Source organism: Symphalangus syndactylus, chromosome 20, assembly GCF_028878055.3.
Source record: "Symphalangus syndactylus isolate Jambi chromosome 20, NHGRI_mSymSyn1-v2.1_pri, whole genome shotgun sequence".
Classification (NCBI taxonomy): Eukaryota; Metazoa; Chordata; class Mammalia; order Primates; family Hylobatidae; genus Symphalangus; species Symphalangus syndactylus.
In genome coordinates, this window is record NC_072442.2 from 23,582,121 (window position 1) to 23,603,730 (window position 21,610).

The following is a 21,610-nucleotide window of genomic DNA, read 5'->3' on the forward strand; positions in this document are numbered from 1 at the left end:
TCAAGACCATCCTGGCTAACACGGTGAAACCCCATCTCTACTAAAAATACAAAAAATTAGCCGGGCGTGGTGGCGGGCGCCTGTAGTCCCAGCTACTTGGAAGGCTGAGGGAGGAGAATGGCGTGAACCTGGAAGACGGGCTTGCACTGAGCTGAGATCACGCTACTGCACTCCACTCCAGCCTGGGTGACAGAGCAAGACTTCGTCTCAAAAAAAAAATAAATAAATAAAGAGGAGATTCTGAATATTGGAACTTAGTAGCTATGTATTACATCAGTAACGTCCTTTAAGAAAGAGTTTAGGCTGCTTTGAAATGAGCTCATCTGAAATTGAAAAAGGAAGAAATTGAACTTGCTAAAAAAGGCCCTTCCAACTTATTGACTGAGAACCCAGTAATCTGGAGACTTGAAGGGCTGTAAAGGCAGAATTTTCTACTCTAAGATAAAGTTAGCATGAGCGGAGACAGGAAATGAGAGACCTAACGAGGCCAAGGGTCAAATATTCATCACCTCCATATGGGCCAAGATGCAGGCAGAGGTCTCTCGCCAGGGGCTGGGTGGTAGAGGTGACACTGGTAGTGAGGTCTGTGCTAGAAAGTGCACATCCCTGGCTGGGCACGGTGGCTCATGCCTGTAATCTCAGCACTTTGGGAGGCTGAGGAAGGTGGATCACGAGGTCAGGAGTTCGAGACCAGCCTGGCCAACATAGTGAAACCCCGTCTTTACTAAAAATCCAAAAAATTAGCCAGGTGTGGTGGCAGGTACCTGTAATCTCAGCTACTTGGGAAGCTGAAGCAGGAGAATCTCTTGAACCCGGGAGGCTGATGTTGCAGTGAGCCAAGATCACACCATTGCATTCCAGCTCAGGCGACAGTACAAGACTCCATCTCAAAAAAAAAAAAAAAAAAAAGAAAAAAGAAAGAAAAGGGAAGAAAAAAGAAAGTGCATATCCCCAACCCCAGTTAAAATGCAAATGCGAGCTTTGTAACTGAAAACATCTCTGCTTCTGGCTACCTGGCCCATGGAATTGATCAGAAGCAAATAGTAGCCTATGGACATTAGAAGGGAGTCACATTGCCAAAGACACCATAAGACTGGTTCCAAACAGTCGTTGATTACACAATACCTAAGGCAACCTCAGGCTAACTCACACAGACAGGAAGTCAGCAGCCTCCAGAAAGCAGATCCTCCACATTGCACATCTCAGATTGTCCATAGAGGACATTCCCCCAGGCAGGAGAGCTAGGGACTGCCGGATCAGCTGAACTGCTTAAAAATGCAATTCCCATTCTCCAGTTCCCTATCAGGGATCTTTGTTCAACTTACTCTGTTTGTTCATAACACTTGCATTTAGGGAATGTTGGGCATGATTAAACTTCGTTTAGCTTTGGGTTTCTAGACCTTGAGAAACAATTCAGTGCAGGCAAATATTGTATGCCCCTATATTTTTTCCTGAAAGCCAATAAAGAAGGAATGATGACACCTTCACCGTGTCTATGGGGACAAAAGCTGCTTTTGTGTGTGTGTGTGTGTGTGTGTGTGTGTGTGTGTGTGTGAGAGAGAGAGAGAGAGAAACAGCCTTGTCAAAAGGACGTGTTTGTTGCTATACCCTCATTATATGAAAGCCATCATGGCATCAAAACAGTATAAGCCAGGCTGAGCTCTATCCTCTCTGCATCAACTCAGAATCCCTACCAGAAAGCGGTTGTGATGGATGGAATATCACCCATCAAAGAATAGGGTAAGATGCCACCAGAGAGGTAAGCTATGCAAGCTAATCAGAAAATAACTCAAAGTTTTAAAAGTGCAGAATATGAAAAGGAAAAACCCTCATTCCTAAAAAAAAAAACAAAACTCATTTCCTCAAAGAAACGACAGTTAGCTATTTGATGTGTCTTTTCAAATATTTGCCTATGTAAATATATATGTGTATATGGCTTTTAAAAATAAAAACAAAATAATATCCTTTACAGATAGTTCTGTACCATATGTAGAGAATATATATGCATATATTGAATGTAAATAGATAGGCATTTTATCTATAATATTATGGACACTTTCCACAGATATAGATGTGTGCTGCTTTTGTTTACTGACTGCAGAATATTCCATTGATGGACATCTTAATCCTCTACTGATTAATCCCCTACTGATGACTGTTTGCATTTCTTTGCTCTTTACCAACCATACTCGAAAGAATATCCTCATGTCTACATAGTCTCATCATTTGGCAGAGTTTCTATGAAGCAGATTCCTAGAAATGGGATCAGGTCAAATGGGACGTAGGTCACATAGTATGTGCATTTTAATATTTGCAAAGTAGTAGTGTTTAATTATGCTTTAAAGAGTTTGAGCCCTACAATTCTAAACATGTTTGGACACAGAAATTAGATTATTTGAGACAAAATGAAAAAAGCATAGCTCATAAAAATTAACACATTTGGTTTTCACACAAATATTTTGAATTTCCCTTTCTTCTGCAAAAAGGACCCTAGCTTAGTATGCATTTCTTGTACATACAATGCAAGCAATCCATCTATTAAATAACTTACCTTTCACAGTAAACCTATAGACAGCATCCTGCTCCACACAGAAGCTGGTTGTCTTTTCCTTCTCTGACTTTAGCTATTTATTTTGTAGAGTGTAGATTCTAGAGAAATAATGTATAATATGCCTGTTGCCATATGCAGATACTTAACCACATTTAGAAAACAGTGGTGAATTCTATTGACAGTTGCTGTCAGTCATTAACATGCTATGGAACACCTCACGAGCTTGATAAAAGTATCAGTTCCCAGGTCTACACCTAAAGATCCTGATGTAACTGGCTTAAATAATCACTGCTCAAACACTCTATGTCAACTCAGAATCCTGACAGGAAGTGGTTGCAATGGATAAAATATCATCTGTTAAAGAATAGGGTAAGATTTGAGTATAGGTGGGTCATACTTTGGGAAATAACTTGGTCAATTGTTAACAGCATAGTCTGTAGTTCAATAAAAGTCCAGTTTTGGAACACAATTGACCATTTACGTGCTGTGTAACCTCAGCCAAGTTGTCTAACCTTTCTGAGTCCTGGGTTACTTTTCTGTCACATGGAGGTATTAATAGTACCTAAGCTGTACTATTGCATTGGTAAGATTAAACGAACAATGTATAAAAAGCACTCAGTAGGAGTAAGCCTCAACAATGTAAGTAATTGCTATTAAGAGCTTGATTCATCATGAATATGCACTACAGAATACTCTGCTTAATGGTGTCCATTCAAGTAGTGAATTCTCCTAGAGCGTGCACATTACGATTTGAGTTATAACATATTCGTAGTTTCAATGTTCCAGAACGTTGTAAAGCAGATGACTCTGTGGTAGCCCTCCCCATCTCTCCCAATTTCCCTCCATTTCACATCTTCCTAATCGTTGCCTATGATTCCTCTTAACCAGTGATTTTGATTTGCCGGAAAAACAAAATGAAACTCAAAACTGGTTTACCTTTTAAAAGAGCATCTTTATTATTTCCCCAGGCCGATCACAGCCCGGAACAAAAGCAGCCGATACACATTTGTCAGTCTGGTGGCTTTGGTACCCTCACTGCCTACAGCAGGCCGATGACAGCCACTCGGTTGTCACCAGACACAGTGTGAGGGAAGGGGCAGGGGACAGGGGAACTCTCAGAGCAAACAATCACAAACACACTGTGAAATCGAAAATAAATTACAAAAACTAAATACTATAAATAAATTAAAATTTAAGTTAAGAAGAGTCCCACAGTGTGGCTGTTGGGCAACAACCAGTCCATAGACGAGGTAGCTGTGGCGGTCACAGGCATGTTCCCAAGGCTCAGGCTCCCGCTCCCCACTGGGCCCACCGAGGTCACTGGGTCCTCGCAGCTTCCAGACCCCTCAGGCACTCAGCTCCAGGTCGCTGACATATTTCTGGACCCACTCCTCACTGGGGTCAGCACAGACCTGCCGGCCTCTCTTGGTTAGGAAGCTGTGGAGAAGGGAGGAAGGATTAAGCACTGGGGAATCCAGCAGGGGGATCCTGGGCCCACCATGGCCCCGCCATCCTGCTCTCTGTCCTGGGCAGCTCAGGGCCTGCTCCTCTCTCAGGGGCCCCCTGCCTATCTCCATCTAGAGAGCTTCTCTCAGTGACTCTGGGCGAGGGGGTCCTCAGAAGGTCCTGCTGCCTCCTTCTTCCTGGGGCAGCCCTTCCTGACTCTGTAACACCCGCCTCACTCCAGCCCCGAGTCAGGTCACACCTCGGAGCCCTGCGGCCTGTGTCCCCGATAGGCTCCTGAAGGCTGGGCCTTTCCAGGATTGCCTTCTGGCCTGTCTCTGCCCCCTCCCCGACCCTCCCTACCTCCCTAGAGGTGAGCAGGAAGACTGGCACTTACATGACACTGGGCTTGGAGCACTGGCTGCTGGTCTCAAAGTAGTCAGCTATGAAGTTCTGTGGAATCTGCCGGGAGATGTAGCTGAAGCAGCAGGCGGTCGGCGTGTCAGCAGCAACTGCGGAGAAAGGAGAGAATGAGCCCGAGTCACAGCTCAGAAGAAAAGGCCAGGCAGCTTCTGATCCCCGAGTGTTCGAGGAGGGCAGGCTTGCTCAGACCAAGTGACTGGAAGGCATTTGGGCATTTTTGATGAGGAATGTCTCTTTGTTTCTGTCTATATTCTTCTTTCCCCTTGACTCCTTATAGTGGGTTCTCTGTTTCTCTGTGTGATCCAGACACCTGAACGGACTGTTCTCTTATCTCAGTTCTCTTCAGGGAATTTTGTCTGGTTCAAGAAGTCATACCTCAGCCCAAGAGAAGCCCTGGACATCTCTCATAAGACATCAAAGGGACAGAGCTCCTGGGAGACCTAGGGTGAGCTGGAGAGTGAACAACAGACCCCACTGGGAAGTAACCAGCCCTGGATTCTGCCTGTTGCAAACTGATTCATTTCAAACCCTGTTTTTCTATCTGTGCAAGGGACTGTAACTCCCCTGCCCCTGCCTAGATTCTCATACCTGGAAAGTAGGAGGGCTAAGACCCCTTCTAGAGATAAAAATAAAAGCCGTGAAGAAAAAGACCAAGGTGTTTGGCAGCCCATGAAGAACTTCCTTCTTTTCTCTTCGGGGCTCTTAGGCCACAAGAAAAGATTGATGTGGTCTAACCATGGCCAGAGAGTGGTGATACCCATAACAACAACACGGACTCACGTGGTGCAGAGAAGACCTGGTTGCAGAGAGCCATGGTGCAGAGGAGGACGGCAAGGGCAGCAGTGGAGACCTGCATGATTGTGAGCAGGTGATGGAATGTGGGCTCGAGTGTCAGCAGAGCCAAGAGAGGACTGACCACTGTCTGCTGCCCGTGTCCTTCTGAAGTCTGAAGCCATCTCTCCTTCTCTTTATAGGCAGCCCTGGCGGATGGGGAAATGGAATCTGGGGGTGAGGAGGGAAATTTTTAAGCGTAGTGATGCTGTCATGCCGAGTGTTGCACAACTCAGGGTCCCTGGTGACCACAGGGGCTCAGGATATCCAAGAATAGCATCTCTGAGCTATTCTCTAACTCTCAGCTCTCAACTCATGACTGGTTCTAGTTTCATGGGGTTTCTTCTATGAGTGTGAAGAGGGGTGTGTGTCAACCCAAGGCTATTCTTAGTCGATCCCTTCTCTTAAGAACTGGTCTATGCAGCCAGGCATAGTCGCTCACACCTGAAATCCCAGCACTTTGGGAGGCCAAGGCTGCGGATCACCTGAGGTCAGGAGTTCGAGACCAGCCTGACCAAGGAAGAGAAACCCCATCTCTACTAAAAATACAAAAGTAGTCGGGTGTGGTGGCACATGCCTGTAATCCCAGCTACTCGGGAGGCTGAGGCAGGAGAATCGCTTGAACCCAGGAGGCGGGGGCTGTGGTCAGCCGAGGCCATGCCATTGCACTCCAGCCTGGGCAACAAAAGCGAAACTCCGTCTCAAACAAACAAACAAACAAAAAGAACTGGCCTATGCATGAACTCTCCAGCCCCATTCCTTCCCACAGAGCTGCAATTCTGCTTCCTCAGCTGCTATAACCACAAGGATAGGGTCAATGGGCTGATGCTGTGGAGGGCTGCACAACCCCCATTCCTCCTCCCAGAGGCAAGGAACTCAATGAAAGGTGGAGGAATAGAAAGCATGAGGTCACGTTTCAGTCATTTGTCTGTTTATTAGTCTCGGAGTGACTGGGGCGCTGTGTTAAACACTTGTTGTGGATCATAAAAATACTTTAGAGGTGGGTGTCAATATGTCAGGTGCCTGGAAATATGTGTAGCCATTAACCCAGAAAAAGCATTTCTGGGAAAGAGTTCTGTGGAAACAACCCAAATATGGAGCCATCCTCAAACATAAAGATACCCGACCCAGCATCATTTATAACTCTAAAATAAGCAAAGCCAGATTTTTCTCTATCAGCGAATGATAAATTATCCACGAGATCCTTTATTATTAAGTCCCTAAAATGAATGAAGCGGCATAAATATGCTTATAACATCAGTGGTTAAAAAAGCAAGATACGACATTATACAAACTCTACAAAATTTGAAGAATCATATAAAGATATATATATGCCATGCCAACCCTAGGCATGGAAAAAATAAAAACGCTTGGAAATACATGCCTTAAAGAATGAATAGTGCTTAGATCCATGGGTGATTTATTTTCTTATTTTTTTCTTTTTCTGAATTTTCCTCATTTTATTTAGTGAGACTTTATTACCTTCTTGGTCAGCCCACAAATTTGTGAACTAATTTTGTTTTAAAACATTTCCAACATCACTGGTTGAAAAGTGGGTTGTTGTCAGTTGTTTAATCTGAAAGAAATTACTGATAAATGTGCTAAAGTTTCTGTTCAATGGCCTTTGCCAAAATGAAGTCTTGATTTCCCATTTCTTTGAAGCATTTTAAGGATCCTATACTATACTTACACAAATCATGCCAAACTGAAGCAGTTTTTTCCTTATTCTTTTCAATACATAATTTCAGTGGTGTGGAAGGGTCTCTACCTTCTCAGCCAGATTATATGCTTTTTTTTTCTTTTCCATACTTTGTTATTTTATTATTTCACAATCAATCAGCATACCTCATTTTATAATGAGAAATAGATTTAGTTGGTTTTAATGATCTTTGTTTCTGAGATGCCCCTGGTCTCGTGGGGGCAGGTAGAGTATATGAACAGGTAATTGTAAGATTCTTAGTAGAAAAAGAAATGAAAGCTCAGAACCCCACGAGGGGAAGAAGTGACCAGAGGGTTGGGGAAGGCTTCATGGAAGGGATGGAACTTTAGTCGTGTCTGGATAACTGCCCAGGATTTAGGCATCTATAGATGGGTGGGCGGTGGAGGCCCAGCAGAGGCAGAGTTCTGGGTGTAACATTGTGGGCTCAGAGGAAAGAGGGGGTGCTTCAGTGGAGCTGCAGAGCGGTGGGGGCAAATATGGATGATAAATCTAAATTGGGACCAAACCAGGACAGGCCTTGAATTCCCCCCAAAGGGGTTAGAGTTGATATGTTTGATGCTGGAGAACAACGGAGGACAGAAGCCAAGTGCGACCACGCCTTTGGAATTCTGTCCTTCCTAAGTGTCTGTAAACTTAGGTCTTTTAATACACATGAGCTCTGTTTCCATTCCACCCCAATGATGGCCAGTGCCAGTCCTGAGGGAGGAGAAGCAGAGGCAAGATCAGGGGCCATGGTAGGTTTCAGTGGAGCTTTGTCATCCACGTATCTTCCCCTATTGCTACCAATTCCAAATAAAGGTATCTCTGCCACTTGTCTCATTAGAAACCTACATCACAGGCAATGCCTCCTTCTCACCCCACCCTCTGCCTCCCAGCTCTCGTTGATACCCCGAATTGCATTCCCTCACGCACTTCTCAGGGGAACCCCCTCCATACTCATGATTCCTTTCCTGGGAGCTGGCTTCTGTGAGTTGTGGAGAGTGAGAAAAGGAAATGGAAACTGCTGAATCAGTGTTCTGATAAGGGACATCCTCTATCTCTGTGATTACAGCACAGTGTGTTATAATTAGTTATCTATGTAATTTGCTCTTCAAAAATCTAGACCACGTCCTGTTGATTTTATTTTAGTTTCTTTTTCTCAAGAAATTTATAGTTTAATAAAGGCAATGTGGGAGTTTGGAAACAAACTTTTATTTTGTGCTAATGATAGATTAGCAACTACACAAATTTTAGTTCACAATAAGTAATATTTATCGAGTGATCACCATGTGCCAATTTCCATAATATGGATTTACATGTTTGAACTGTTATTCTTCAAAACAACCCTATGATTTAGTTACCATTATACTTTCTCAGTTGAACAGGTGAAGAAACCAAAGTAAATAGAGGTTAAGCAATTTTCCGAAGGCCATAAAGCTGATGACTAGGAGAGCAGGGATTCAAATCCAGGTAGTCTGACTCTAGGTAACACACGCTACATGTCCTGTACCACAACTTATTATATTTGATCCTCACAACACTCCTATAATGGTAGATTTTTTAGAGTGTCTTCTCAGATTGTAAATCAACTTTAGACCATGTCTTGTTGGTTGATTTAAACCAAATCCTAGCACATGATTATAACATGATGAACCTCCTGACCTAGTCTCTATCTCTTATTATTGTGTTCTTTATAATAAAGATGATTTATTGAATACATAATTCTATCTCAGTGTTTATATATTTGTAAGACTTTCTTGATCAATCCCCAAACCATGAAATAGCCCTTTGCCATGTGTTTTGGCTTGGAGTAAAATACAGTCGCATGCATAGCGTGTGCTTAATTTATATACGTTGAATGAATAATGTAAGAGAGATGTAGGACGGGGTTGAGTTGGGAGGGTCTTAGACATTTCCTAGGTGGTAAATTGATGTTCCCAGTTGAAATGATGTACCCAGGGTCATGCAGATGGAATTGGTCAGTTTTATATTCCACTGTCTGTGTTAGTTACCAGTGTATCTTCAGTGATAACCACAATGCCTGACCTATAGTGAAGCATAATAGCTATTTGATGAATAAATAAATCACTGATTTGACTAACAATATGTGTTATGCCTGAACTCTCACTATGGAGTTGAAAGACTAATGGGAAGGGTAGGATAAGTAAGGCCATGGTGAGTGGGAACGGGGAGAGGATCAGGAAAAATAACTAATGAGTACTAGGCTTAATACCTGGGTGATGAAATCATTTGTACACCAAACCCCCATGACACAAGTTTACCTATGTAAGAAACCTGCACATGCATCCCTGAACTTAAAATAAAAGAAACACACACATACACACACACAGAATCAGGAGAGACAGTCAGAAGTGTGACAGGTCTCCAGAGCCAAGGAAGAATCTGTAAATAAAATGAGAATTGAAGCCAGGCACGGTGGCTCATGCCTGTAATCCCAGCACTTTGGGAGGCTGAGGCAGGTGGGTCTCCTGAGGCCAGGAGTTTGAGACCAGGCTGGTCAACATGGTGAAACCCTGTCTCTACTAAAAATACAAAAAATTAGCTAGGCGTGGTGGCATATGACTGTAGTCCTAGCTACTCGGAAGGTTGAGGTAGGAGAATCACCTGAATCCAGGATGCTGCAGTGAGCTGAGATCGCACCACTGCACTCCAGCCTAGGCGACAGAGAGAGACTCCGTCTCAGAAAAAAAAAAAAAGAGAGAATTTAGGGCCCCAATAAAGATACAATTCGAAAGAGAAATGTAAATTAAACTTATATAAAGAAGTTTTCAGTAACTTGGATCTAAAAGGTTATGATTTGTTTTAAAGATAAAGGAAAGAAAGAAAGAAAAAGAAAGAAGAAAGAGAAAGAAAGAAGAGAAAGAAAGAAAAAGAAAGAAGAAAGAAAAGATGAAAGAAAGAAAGAAGCAAAGAAGGAAGGAAGGAAGGAGAGAGAGAAAGAAAAGAAAAGAAAAGAAAAGAAAAGAAAAGAAAAAAAAGAAAAGAAAAGAAAAGAAAAGAAAAGAAAAGAAAGAAAAAGACCATGGTGTCACAGTTTTGATCTTTGGGAAACTGACCATCCAAGATTCCTTAGGTGGTGGTGACAGAAAGTAGCCAGCAGTCAACACCATGGACCCTTCAGCATGGAGGGATTTGATCTGTGTCCCAGCGCTCTGGCTCATTTCAGCCTCTGTGAGGCCCCAACTCAGTCCAGCAGAGCGTCCCAGTCCGCAGTGCAGGGAATCCTGGCTGGGCAGTTTGTCCTCTGCGGCGTCTTTGCCTTGTGCTGCTCAGCTTGCCTCACCACTGTGTGCTGCTGCCCGTGCTGCCCAGCGTGGGGCATTGCTTTCCTTCCAGATTCTGGCCCCGAGGCTCCACTTCCCCAAGTGTCACCCTCTGCTATCTCCTGTAGCAGCAGGCGCCCCAGGGATGGGTTCACTGATGATGACACCCTGTTTGGCCCAGCTTTGGCCTCCTTTTCTCATATGTGGTCTGTGTGGTCAGGTTGCAGCAGGTATGGGTCCTGCCTTTCATACAGGCAGAAGCAGCAGCCTGGAGTTCCCTGTCTAGGATCTTAGACAGACAATGTCTCATTGACACAGCCCCTTCTTTCTGCAGCCAGCCCCTTGTTTCCTGTCCTGAGTCCTTGTTATTTTCTCTGGCCATTTCTTGCGTGTGTGCAGTAGGTCAGGGCATATGTCTTGGCACTGGATCTGATCCCTCTCCTGGTCCCTTGCCCCTTCTTCCATATTCTCTACCCAATAAAAAGTGCCTCTTCCTATCAGTCTTCCAATCCAGAAAGCCGAGAGTCACCCTTGTCTCCTCTTTCTCTGTCATCTCCTACAGCTATTCAATCACCAACTCTAGTCTACATTCAATTTTAAATGCATCTGCCTCTCACCATTCCCACTGCCTCTGTCTTAGGTCAGGTTCTTATGGATTCTCACCATGACAGCTAGAAGAGGTCCTAGCAACTGCTTTTTCTTCTACTTTTGTCTCTAATTTATTTATTTATTTTGAGACAAGGTCTCACTCTGTGGCCCAGGCCTGAGGGCAATGGCTCGATCTTGGCTCACTGCAACCTTGGTCTCCCAGGCTCAAGCAATTCTTGTGTCTCAGCCTCCCGAGTAGCTGGGATTACAGGAATGTGGCACCACACCCAGCTAACTTTTTGTATTTTTCGTGGAGACGGAGCTTCACCATGTTGGCCAGGCTGGTCTTGAACTCCTGGCCTCAAGTGATCTGCCTGCTTCAGCATGCGAAAGTGCTGAGATTACAGGCATGAGCCACCATGCCTGGCCTAGTTTTGTCTCTTTTTAATCTGTCTCACCATACGGCATCCAATATACTTTTGCTAAAGCTCAACTCAGTCTCCGTTTCTCTCCTTTTAAAATCTTGCAAACATTCTGCATCGTATCTGGCATGAAATGGAAGCTTCTCTGTAACCTGACCCCTGTCTACCTCTCTGGCCTCATGACTTGCCTGCTGAGACTTCCTGAAAACCAAGACTCAGCATTTTTTGCACTACCTGTGGTTCCTTAAATGTGCAGCTCTCTACCTTGCTTTTAATGAAGGAGGTGCCCACTTGGTAAAGCACAATTTCCCCTTCTTGTAAACCACAGGGCAGAGTGAAATACTATGAATGTGGGCACATTCCATGACAGCTGCAGGGATTCATATTTAGAACAATTAAGGAAAAACATTATGTAATTTCGCATCTTTTATTTTCTTGTTTTTTTTTTTTTTTTTTGACAGACTCTCCCTCTGTCGCCCAGGCTGGAGTGCAGTGGGGGCGATCTCAGCTCACTGCAACCTCCGCCTCCCCCTCCCCCTCCCCCTCCCCCTCCCCCTAGGTTCAAGTGATTCTCCCGCCTCAGCCTCCTGAGTAGCTGTGATTACAGGCATATGCCACCATGCCTGGTTAATTTTTGCGTTTTTAGCAGAGACAGGGTTTCACCATGTTGGCCAGGCTGGTCCCAAACTCCTGGCCTCAAGTGATCTGCCCACCTCGGCCTCCCAAAGTGCTGGAATTATAGGCATGAGACAGCAAAACCATCCTGTAATTCCCCAAATTTTCTAAGAAAAAGAGAGAAATCCATGGATCTTGCTGTTCAAAGGCAGGCAAAATGCAAAACAGAAAAGACATTTTACACCAGAATAACAAACTTTGGCTGTTATGCTTTTAACACAAATTTATAATACAGCACACTTCCCTTTTGTGATTTATTCATGCTCTAGAGCCAGACTTCTTGGCTTCAGTTTCAAATCTGCTGTGTGTCAGCTGTGTGTTTTTCCATAAGTTACATACCTCTCTGTGCTTCAGTTTCTTCGCGTGTGAAAGAGGATAGTTACAGCACTTACCTCAGAGGGCCACTGTGAGGATTAAATGCATTAATATCTATGAAAGGCCAAGAACATTACTGGTTCATAGTAAGTGCTATCTACTATTATTACTATTACCATTTCATTATTATTGAAATATTTCAATACCTCCATTTTACATCAGAAACAAGTGCAGGTCTCTTGTTCTTTGTCTGGATACCCCTGTCCCTGTCTTTGCCTGGCTAATCTCAGTTTAACCTATAATAGAGAAAAGTTAGAGCAACATGAATGGACTGATGTGAATAGCAGAATGATTAAATACAACTTTTGGTATATCTATGCAATAAAATATCATGTGTATATTCATGCCATTTTTGAGTAATATTTAAGTTTGTAATGACACAGAAGAAGACTAAGTAGCAATAATAAGGTGTACTAGGTCATGAAAGAATATTAAGTACCAATAGTAAACTATAAAACTAGGTACAGAATGATAGGGCAATTTTAATTTTCTTATATATGCCTCCCTATATTTTTTCAATTTTGTAAATGACCATGTATACTTTCTATAAAAGAAAAACTAATATATATGTTAGTTATAAATATATAGATATAATACATATATTAGTTATATATATATTATTTATTTATTTATTTGTTTATTTATTTATTTGAGACAGACTCTCACTCTGTCACCCATGCTGGAGTCAGTGGCGCGATCTTGGCTCACTGAGATCTCCACCTTCCAGGTTCAACAGATTCTCATGCCTCAGCCTCCCGAGTAGCTGGGACTACAGGCATGTGCCACCACACCAAACTAAGTTTTTGTATTTTTAGTAGAGATGGGATTTCACTATGTTGGCCAGGCTATTCTCAAACTCCTGACTCAGATGACCCACCCATCTCAGCCTCCAAAAGTGCTGGGATTTTAGGCATGAGCCAGCACCCCTGGCCATAAATTTTTTTTCAAAAAGAAAAAAAAAACAGATCTCAAATTTTTTGGAAGCCCTCCATAACACTTCACTACCACCATCTAAAGTGCATACCCTCACCCTCGGACAAAATGCCTGTCACACAGTAGGTACTCAATAAAGCTTTACTGAATTATGTTCATCTCTTGCTGGAATATTCCCTATAACCTGCATGGAAAGAGGCCAGAAACAATTTGAAGGAAGATGCTTCACAAGGAATACTGAAAGTTTTCTTGACCTCATGAATGCTGGTGAGGCTTTACCCCTCTCTCAGGAATTTAACATCTCCTGAAGTTCCTGACTTCTGCCTTTCACAACTAAGAGCAGTCTGTGGCAGGCGACGAAGGTCCATTTCCATGGTAAGAAGAGTGGGGCTGGCCAGCTCCATAGTCAGAATTTGGCAATCACTGATGAGCTGCTCCAACCACTCACTGTCCTACAGAGGCAGAAATTTCAAAAATAAATATGCACTCATTCACTCCAAGAAAAGTAACAAGCAAGCAAGGGTTAAAAAGTAAAGGAGAACAAGTTTTCCTCTGCCTAGCAAGCTCACTTCAAGGACAGTTATAAGATAACGTTGTTTGAGAAGTCAAAGCCAAAGGAATGGGCTCCAGACACCCCCCCTCCACAACAAGGCTGAAGAAAAAAAAAGGGACAAATGTCTGTATTTAGCCAGTTCTTGTTTTTCTTTCAGTGCAGCTACAAGGCCACCAGCTAAGCAAGGCCACAAGTTATGCTATTCTATAGACTATGGGACCTACCATTATATGATTAACTGCTTTTGTTTTGCTTCTGTAAGCCTGCTTGTAAAACCCCACTCTATCTTTGTTGAAGTGCTCCCAATGCTCAGCTTTTTGGATGTGAATTCACTGAGCCAGTGCACACCTTAAAATAAATACCCTCCTGTTCTCCCATATTGGTCTCTTCATTCCTCAGTTTACTATAGCATTACAGATTTCATCCTGAAGAATGCTGCACTCTGGATAATTGTGTACTTGTTTCTTCAATCCACAATTCAGCTTCTGCTCCCATTTCCACCAAAGTGACTTGGATACCATACTGGCAAAACCGCAGGATTTGCCTCATCTTGGTTTATTATCTTGGCAAAATGACCCTATGTTCCAGCTCCCCTTGGCTTTCCAGTCTCCACATTTGCCCTCCAGGGCATCCACCTCCTGGAGGCCACCTCTTGGCCTAGTTCTAGGCATCCACCTCCTGGAGGCCACCTCTTGGCCTCAACACTCAGGGGTCTCCCCAACACTCTAGGAGAGGCCAGGATGTCCAGATTGACTGCCTCTCTACCCTGCTCCTCTGCAGTTTGGTAATCTCTTCTGAGAGTCTGTTATTAACAGAGATTGCCTATATGTGTAATCTCAGAAGGTCATACCTGTAGAGGGACTCTGGACATCACTGAACTGGGAGTTGTAGGCCTTGGGTCTTGACATGCATCCTGTGTGACCTTGATCAGGTCTTTTCACTTCTCTAGGTTTTGCTTTCCTAATCTGTACACTGGCAAAACAGATTGGGATCAGGTAAAACCACAGGCCATGGATATGCTGAGGAAAATGAAAAATACCAGGACATTTTCAAGGTTATGTTACTGCTGTGGCTGCTGGGCCTGTCTGCAGCCTGGGAGGTTGAGGACAAGATGACAAGACAAATGTAAAAATGCCCAGAATGGAGTTATGAATATAGTGGTGGTGAAGGATGTGGAGGGGGAAACCTCCAAATGACCACAAGTGAGGGGGAAAGAAGGGCTTCCCTGCTAGGGGTGAGGGGGTGGCCCTCTGAATGGAGCTCCCTGGAACCTTGGATGACCCTTGCTGTCACTTCTTGCAACGCTGAGCTACAAAGAGTTGAGTCCAAGAATAGTATCCATTATGATAAAACTACTGGATGTGTGGGTTGAGGGTGGAGGAGAAGGGGAAGTACCACACTGTCAGGGCTGAGGAATCACCTTTTGGGTGAAATGTCAGAACACCCAGTTCATTCGTACTTGGTTTACTCATTTGGCTATATAAGGGTCCACATCTTGAGTCCATATTACTCATCACATCCCCTCCATGGAGATAAGCATAACACAGTTTCTGCATCAAGGAGCTCACTTTCTAGTTGGGGAGGCAACCACATGAATAGATAAATATGTGATAGGTGGTAAGAAAGAAATAGTTCAGGAGACTGTAGGAGCACAGTGAAGGATACAGAGTTTACCTGGGAAAGAGGTCAGGGAAGTTTCTCTAGGGAAGATGAGAATCTTTTTTGTCATGTATTTGAGAGTCATTTGTTATCATTGATTATTGGCTCTCTTTGGCTTTCCAGTCTCCCCATTTGCCCTCTAGGAGTTCTAAATGGCACCAGTGCCTAAATCTTGGGGTGGGGGGAGTTAATACGGCTGAACAAAAGGATACAAGTCCTTTTCACTCTCAGTGTGGACTTCCACTGGTGCAGACACAGTATTGTTGTTAGGATCTTCATGAAGATCTCTCAAAACCTTTTACCCCCATGAGCCAAAGATCAGATCAAGGCGAGGAAACAAAAGTCAACAGGCAAACTCATTGTATGGCTCAGTGATGACTAATCACCCACTTTATCAATCGTTATTCTCCTGAAGCCCCAGAGCAGGCATCCTCCTAACCCCTCCACCCTGCTCATTCAGTCAGCTGCTCTAGTGGGGATTGAGATTTCACTTGAAACTACACATCTACAGCTGATAGACAGCCTTCTCCATCCTTCAGCCTTCCTGACACTTTGTTTCTTCCTCTGACACGACACTTAGCTTATTCCTCCTCATGGAATAGTTATTTCTGTCACTGTCAGTGCCATCACTAGACATGGAACTCTTCGAAGGCAGGGATGGGGTTTTGTTCAGCTCTGCCTGCCCTGACAAATAGCAGATAGTTAGTACATCGGGTTGAATAAAAATGTCATAGATAACGAAGTCTGTGTGAATCCAGAGAACATGAGACACATTCTGCTCCCCTTAAAGTAAGGTCCTTGATGCATGAAGATGAAACTGCACCAACTAGGAAAGGCCAGGAGAGGTACTAACACATCTGCTATCAGGGAACACTGAATATTACAGCTGGGGGCGAGGGTCTTGGAGAAGATCAGAACATTTGAACCAAGAGCTGTACAAAGAAAAGGAGGAGAGAACAGATGAGAGAAGTGCAGCTTGTGTGTGCGGGTGGGGAGTGAGGGAGAATGCTGAGATAGGATGACCTTGTACTTTATTTGATGACCCTGAAGTACCCGAGGATGCTGCTCCAACCCCTCCTAGGCTCCCAGATGCTGTAGGTCTTTTTTTCTTAACTTGTATTTTAGGTTCAGGGGTACATGTGCAGGTTTGTTATATAGGTAAATTGTGTGTTGCAGAGGTTTGGTGTACAGATTATTTCATCACCCAGGTAATAAGCAGAGTACCCAACAGGTAGTTTTTTTAAATCCTCACCCTCCTCCCACACTTCACCCATGAGTATACCCTGGTGCCTACTGTTCCCTTCTTTGTGTCCATATGTACTCAATGTTTAGCTTCCAATTATAAGTGAGAACATGCAGTATTTGGTTTTCTGTTCCTGTGTTAGTTTGCTTAGGATAATGGCCTAAGCAAAGACAAAGAAAGAAAAAAAGAAAGAAGAAAGAAAGAGAGAGAAAGAAAGAAGAAAGAAAGAGAGAAAAAAAAAGAAAGAAAAAGAGAAAGAGAGAAAGAAAGAAAAGAGAGAAAGAAAAGCCGTGGTGTTACAGTCTTGATCTTTGGAAAACCAAGTTGGAGTCTTTGAGACAGAGTCTTGTGCTGTTGCCCAGGCTGGAGTGCAGTGGCGTGATCTCGGCTCACTGCAAGCTCCACCTCCTGGGTTCACGCCATTCTCCTGCCTCAGCCTCCTGAGTAGCTGGGACTACAGGTGCCTGCCACCACGCCCAGCTAATTTTTTGTATTTTTAGTGGAGATGGGGTTTCAGCATGTTAGCCAGGATGGTCTCAATCTCCTGACCTTGTGATCTGTCCACCTCGGCCTCCCAAAGTGCTGGGATTACAGGCATGAGCCGCCGCTACTGGCCTACTCTTCTTTTTTCTTTCTCAGAGAAGAGTGGGGTTGGGGTGAGCAGGTGGGTTAGAGTAGTAGACCTAAAGGCAAATAGAGATCTTGATCCAATTATCCTCATTCCCCTCATTTGCCCAACTTCACACACTCCTGTATTCAGGGCCTTTTTAATCTTCACCTTCTGTACAGGTGCCCAGCAGCCCTCAAACCAGCCAGGGCTTAACATGAGCATTCCCTATGGTCTGGTTAGGACACACCCACATCCTTAGATTACACATTTTGTCTGTAACATAGATAAACTCTTTACTAGGTATACAATTCTGTTTTGTTTTGTTTTGCTTTGCTTTATTTTTGAGACAGGGTCTCATTCTGTCACCCAAGCTGGAGTGCAGTGGCACAATCTCCACTCACTGCAGCCTGGACTTTCCTGGGTTCAGGTGATCCTCCCACCTCAGCCTCCTGAGCAGTTGGGACTACAGGTGTGCATCACCACTCCCAGCCAAATTTTTTTTTTTGGTATTTTTTGTAGAGACAGGATTTCACCATGTTGCCCAGGCTGGTCTCAAACTTCTGGGCTCAAGCAATCCACCTACCTTGGCCTCCCAAAGTTCTGGGATTACAGGTGTGAGCCACCGCACCCAGCTCAATCCTGTTTTTATACTAGAAGAACATTCTCTATCTGGGTCTTCCAAACTTGATTCTTACTGTTTTTGTTTTTGTTTTTTTTTTTTTGTCCTGTTCTTTTATTGGTCCAAGAAAATATCCTGAAATCTTTATTTCTTCTCCGTTCCCTCCTTGTTCTAGGACAGACTAGCCCTATCCCTTTCCTGAATTAAGTCTGAGTACAACTGGTCTTTGAGTGTGGAATAGTTCCTAGCAGTCTATCAGTCAACAGTTTCTCTTTGTGCTCACACTCTATGTTTATTCTGGAGACTACAGCATGGAAAGAAAATGGACTTTGGAGTCAGGTGAATCTTGATTCAAATCTTGGCAGTGCCATTCATCAGCTGTGTGGCATTGAGCGCATCAGTGGACCACTCTCTCATCCTCAATTGCCTTATCTGTAAAATGAGATTACACACCCCTGCTCAGCATTATGGTGGGATTAGACATAATATGTTTAAGACTGCTTTCCCAGTGCCTGGTACATTGTAGGTGTCCAATAAGAAGTTACAAATGTTCCTGAGTCACCCTACTGGGTCCCTCTGCACATCCAATACTGGACTCTTCATGCCCAAGGAAACATATAGGGCACAAAAGTCAGTGGCACTCAGCTCAGCAGAAGAAGGCACAGGAAGGGGATGGGGGAGTCCTGGCTCCCGCTTTGTGCTTGGGGCCAGGCTTGTGGCCATCCTGGAAAGACTGACATGAACCCTCCAGCATCTGGGGGTGACAACCACCAAGAGCAGCACAGTTCTTGTCTACAAGCCACATGTGGCAGGTGTGAACATTTCATCTTTTCCTGTGGGGTTTGCAACTCTCTCCCCAGTCTCGGTCACTGCCTTTGGTTGTGCCACTTCCCTTTTCTTCTCGCCTGCACCTCCCTCATCTTTCCTCTATGATGACCGCCCTGGGGAAGAGAAGCTGAGAGGAACTCCTCACTCAGCTAGCTTCAGGGGCCATGACATCATCTCTACCATGGAAATTCCACTCACTCCCCTGAGCCCCTACATTTGTCCCAGGCCTCACAGTCCCTATAAAGAGAGATTCCCAACTCAGTATCAGCACGGGACACAGCTGGGTTCTGAAGCTTCTGAGTTCTGCAGCCTCACCTCTGAGAAAACCTCTTTTCCACCAACACCATGAAGCTCTGTGTGGCTGTCCTGTCTCTCCTCGTGCTAGTAGCTGCCTTCTGCTCTCCAGCGCTCTCAGCACCAAGTAAGTCTACTTTTGCAACTGCTATTTCAAGTCAAGGTGTAGGCAGGGTCTTGTTTTCTAGTTGTGGCTGGTCAAACAGTGGGATCTGGGGATGGGACAAAAGGCAGCTAGGAAGATTGCCACGTAGTCTGCTGCTAAATGTAGAGTCTAGTAGATATTCAATAACATTCAAGTTCCTATTTTCTTAAGAATTAGCAACCAGCAGAGGAAAAGGATGGGCTGGAAGTCAGACTGTTGAATTGGCTCTGCCTCTAATTAATTGTTCAAGCAAGCCCCTGCCCTGTCCTATCCCTCTCTGTGCCTCGGTTTCCCCATCTGTCACATGAAGGGAGTGCGATGTGTTCTGAGACTGAATACAGTTCCAATCTTCTAGATTTCTTTCTTGTTCTTCTCTGAAGATCCACTATTCAGAATAAGACTCCTGCTCAGGTTAGGTGGGAATGGATGCAAGGGACCATATTTGGGGTTCTGGTAGCTCCACAGGGATGCTCAATGAAGACACAAAATTAGAAGTCAAAATAAACAGCTCCCACGGGCAGTGTTGATCTCACCCCGGCCTTTCCTTTCAGTGGGCTCAGACCCTCCCACCGCCTGCTGCTTTTCTTATACCGCGAGGAAGCTGCCTCGCAACTTTGTGGTCGATTACTACGAGACCAGCAGCCTCTGCTCCCAGCCAGCTGTCGTGTGAGTATCCACCCCTGGGCTGCCCTGGGAGGCAGGGTGAGGGCTGGATTTTAAAAGGGAGCCTGTTTTGGGGAGGGGGGTGATTGAGCGCTGGGGAGGCAGCTCTCAGGGCTGAAGCCTTCCTTGAGAGCAGTGAGGACACAGGTCATGAACTCACTTTTCAAGTGCTGAAGGCGGCTGAGTGGCAGCCGAGAGAGAAGGGGGTTCCTGGGGAGGAAGTGATCCAGAGGACAGGGAAGCAGGGGAAGGCAGACAGGTCCCATGAGATATGGACCGATTCCTTAAACTGTGCTAGAAAGACATGTGGAAAAGTCACTCCCAGGCTGGCAGGGAATGGGGAGATCTATTCATATTGATCGCAATGCCCATTGGTTCCTAATCTGGGCAACCCCTGGGGCCCACAGCGAAATCCAGTGGGTGGAAGTTACAGGGAGTCTGCTTCCAGTGCTGCTCCAGGAAGGATCCCATCCACCAGAGCTGCCCCACATGGACCACGGTCAGGCAGAGGAAGATGCCGACCACAGGCAAGGGATAAAGCCAGATGACCTCAAAGGTCCCATGGGATTCTAATCTATCTGCTCCTTTTTCTACAGATTCCAAACCAAAAGAGGCAAGCAAGTGTGCGCTGACCCCAGTGAGACGTGGGTCCAGGAGTATGTGAATGACCTGGAACTGAACTGAGCTGCTCAGAGGCAGGAAGTCTTCAGGGAAGGTCACCTGAGCCTGGACGCATCTCCATGAGACACATCTCCTCCATACTCAGGACCCCTCTCCACAGTTCCTGTCCCTTCTCTTAATCTTTTTTATGTGCCGTGTTATTGTATTACGTGTTATTTCCATTATTTATATTAGTTTAGCCAAAGGATAAGTGTCCCCTAAGGGGATGGTCCACTGTCACTGTTTCTCTGCTGTTGCAAATACACGGATAACACCGTTAATTCCATGTGTTTTCATAATAAAACTTTGAAATAAAATGCAGACAATTTCTTCGTGATTTTAATTTCATTTGGGAGTAAAAGGAATTGCCTGGTACTATTGGGCGGGGGGGCAAGCTACAGTTTCCAAAAGCAGTAAGAATGAGCAATTGCTGAGTCCTTAATATGAGCTCTGGGCTGAACGCTCTCAATACATGATCTCACTGCATACTTTCAACAAGGGTTTTAACACCCTTATGAAGTAGGGACTATTGCCCCCAGTTTCACAGTTAAGGAAACAGAGGCACAGAGAGGTGAAGTGACTTGCTGAGGCTTGTAGGTCTGCTTGGGGAGTGTCACGAAAGAATGCCTTAAAAAAGGAGGTTATCATTTCAACATCTTGGGGGCGAATTGTAAAGAGGGGAAGCAGCACAGCAAAGGGGGAAGAAGAGTGAGAAAAGTGACTTCATCATCTTATTATCAGCATAACATTGGGAAAGTCATCTTGCCTTATTAGACCTCAGAGTTCACACCTGTGAAATGGAGATAATATTAACCACTTCGAAGGGCTGTTACGAGGTGATGTGTAAAGCACCCATCATGGGAATGGGCACCTGGAAGATTCCCTCCTTCCCTCTCTGAGCCTCAGCCTTTTCACTTAAAATGGACCTAGAAATTATCAGGATCATCATGAGGATTAGATTAGTTAGTTGACGGATCAGCACTCTAAATCCCAAGCTACTGCAAAGTGTTGTCATGATGACAGAAGGATGGAGGTCTGGTTTTGTTTGGAAGTGTTGCAGGAGTAACCTAAAGCCACTTCTACTTAATTATCCTTCAATCAGAACTGCCTAT

The 21,610-nt window shown here is 44.5% G+C and overlaps 2 protein-coding genes across 8 annotated transcripts; one reads left to right on the forward strand and one right to left on the reverse strand.

The window, feature by feature from the left end:
- Window positions 1–3,482: 3,482 nt before the first annotated feature.
- On the reverse strand, window positions 3,483–5,472 carry LOC129469447 (C-C motif chemokine 3-like 1). Its single transcript, XM_055256049.2, has 3 exons — window positions 5,198–5,472; window positions 4,392–4,506; window positions 3,483–3,988 (listed from the first exon to the last, which is right to left on the reverse strand). The coding sequence occupies exons 1-3, from the start codon at window positions 5,271–5,273 to the stop codon at window positions 3,898–3,900; spliced, it is 282 nt and encodes a 93-aa protein (XP_055112024.1). The 5' UTR covers window positions 5,274–5,472; the 3' UTR covers window positions 3,483–3,897.
- A 13,210-nt stretch (window positions 5,473–18,682) lies between these two features.
- On the forward strand, window positions 18,683–20,828 carry LOC129469718 (C-C motif chemokine 4-like). 7 transcript variants are annotated; one of them, XM_055256583.2, is made up of 3 exons: window positions 18,691–19,157; window positions 19,727–19,841; window positions 20,256–20,407. In XM_055256583.2, exons 1-3 carry the CDS (start codon window positions 19,082–19,084, stop codon window positions 20,374–20,376), a joined length of 312 nt encoding a protein of 103 aa, XP_055112558.1. In that variant the 5' UTR covers window positions 18,691–19,081; the 3' UTR covers window positions 20,377–20,407. The 7 variants fall into 7 exon arrangements, with proteins under 7 accessions (XP_055112564.1, XP_055112558.1, XP_055112560.1 ...); XM_055256585.2 differs by having other exon boundaries at window positions 20,266–20,406; XM_063629953.1 differs by having other exon boundaries at window positions 18,692–19,157; window positions 20,287–20,406.
- The last annotated feature ends 782 nt before the right edge of the window (window positions 20,829–21,610 follow it).

Coding starts and splice junctions, on each gene's coding strand:
- LOC129469447 (XM_055256049.2), bottom strand. CDS start 5,273: ATGCAGGTCTCCACTGCTGCCCTTGCCGTCCTCCTCTGCACCATGGCT. Junction 4,507..5,197: donor CCAGGTCTTCTCTGCACCAC/GTGAGTCCGTGT, acceptor CTTTCTCCGCAG/TTGCTGCTGACACGCCGACC. Junction 3,989..4,391: donor TGCTCCAAGCCCAGTGTCAT/GTAAGTGCCAGT, acceptor CCTTCTCCACAG/CTTCCTAACCAAGAGAGGCC.
- LOC129469718 (XM_055256583.2), top strand. CDS start 19,082: ATGAAGCTCTGTGTGGCTGTCCTGTCTCTCCTCGTGCTAGTAGCTGCC. Junction 19,158..19,726: donor TCCAGCGCTCTCAGCACCAA/GTAAGTCTACTT, acceptor CTTTCCTTTCAG/TGGGCTCAGACCCTCCCACC. Junction 19,842..20,255: donor TGCTCCCAGCCAGCTGTCGT/GTGAGTATCCAC, acceptor AGCGAAATCCAG/TGGGTGGAAGTTACAGGGAG.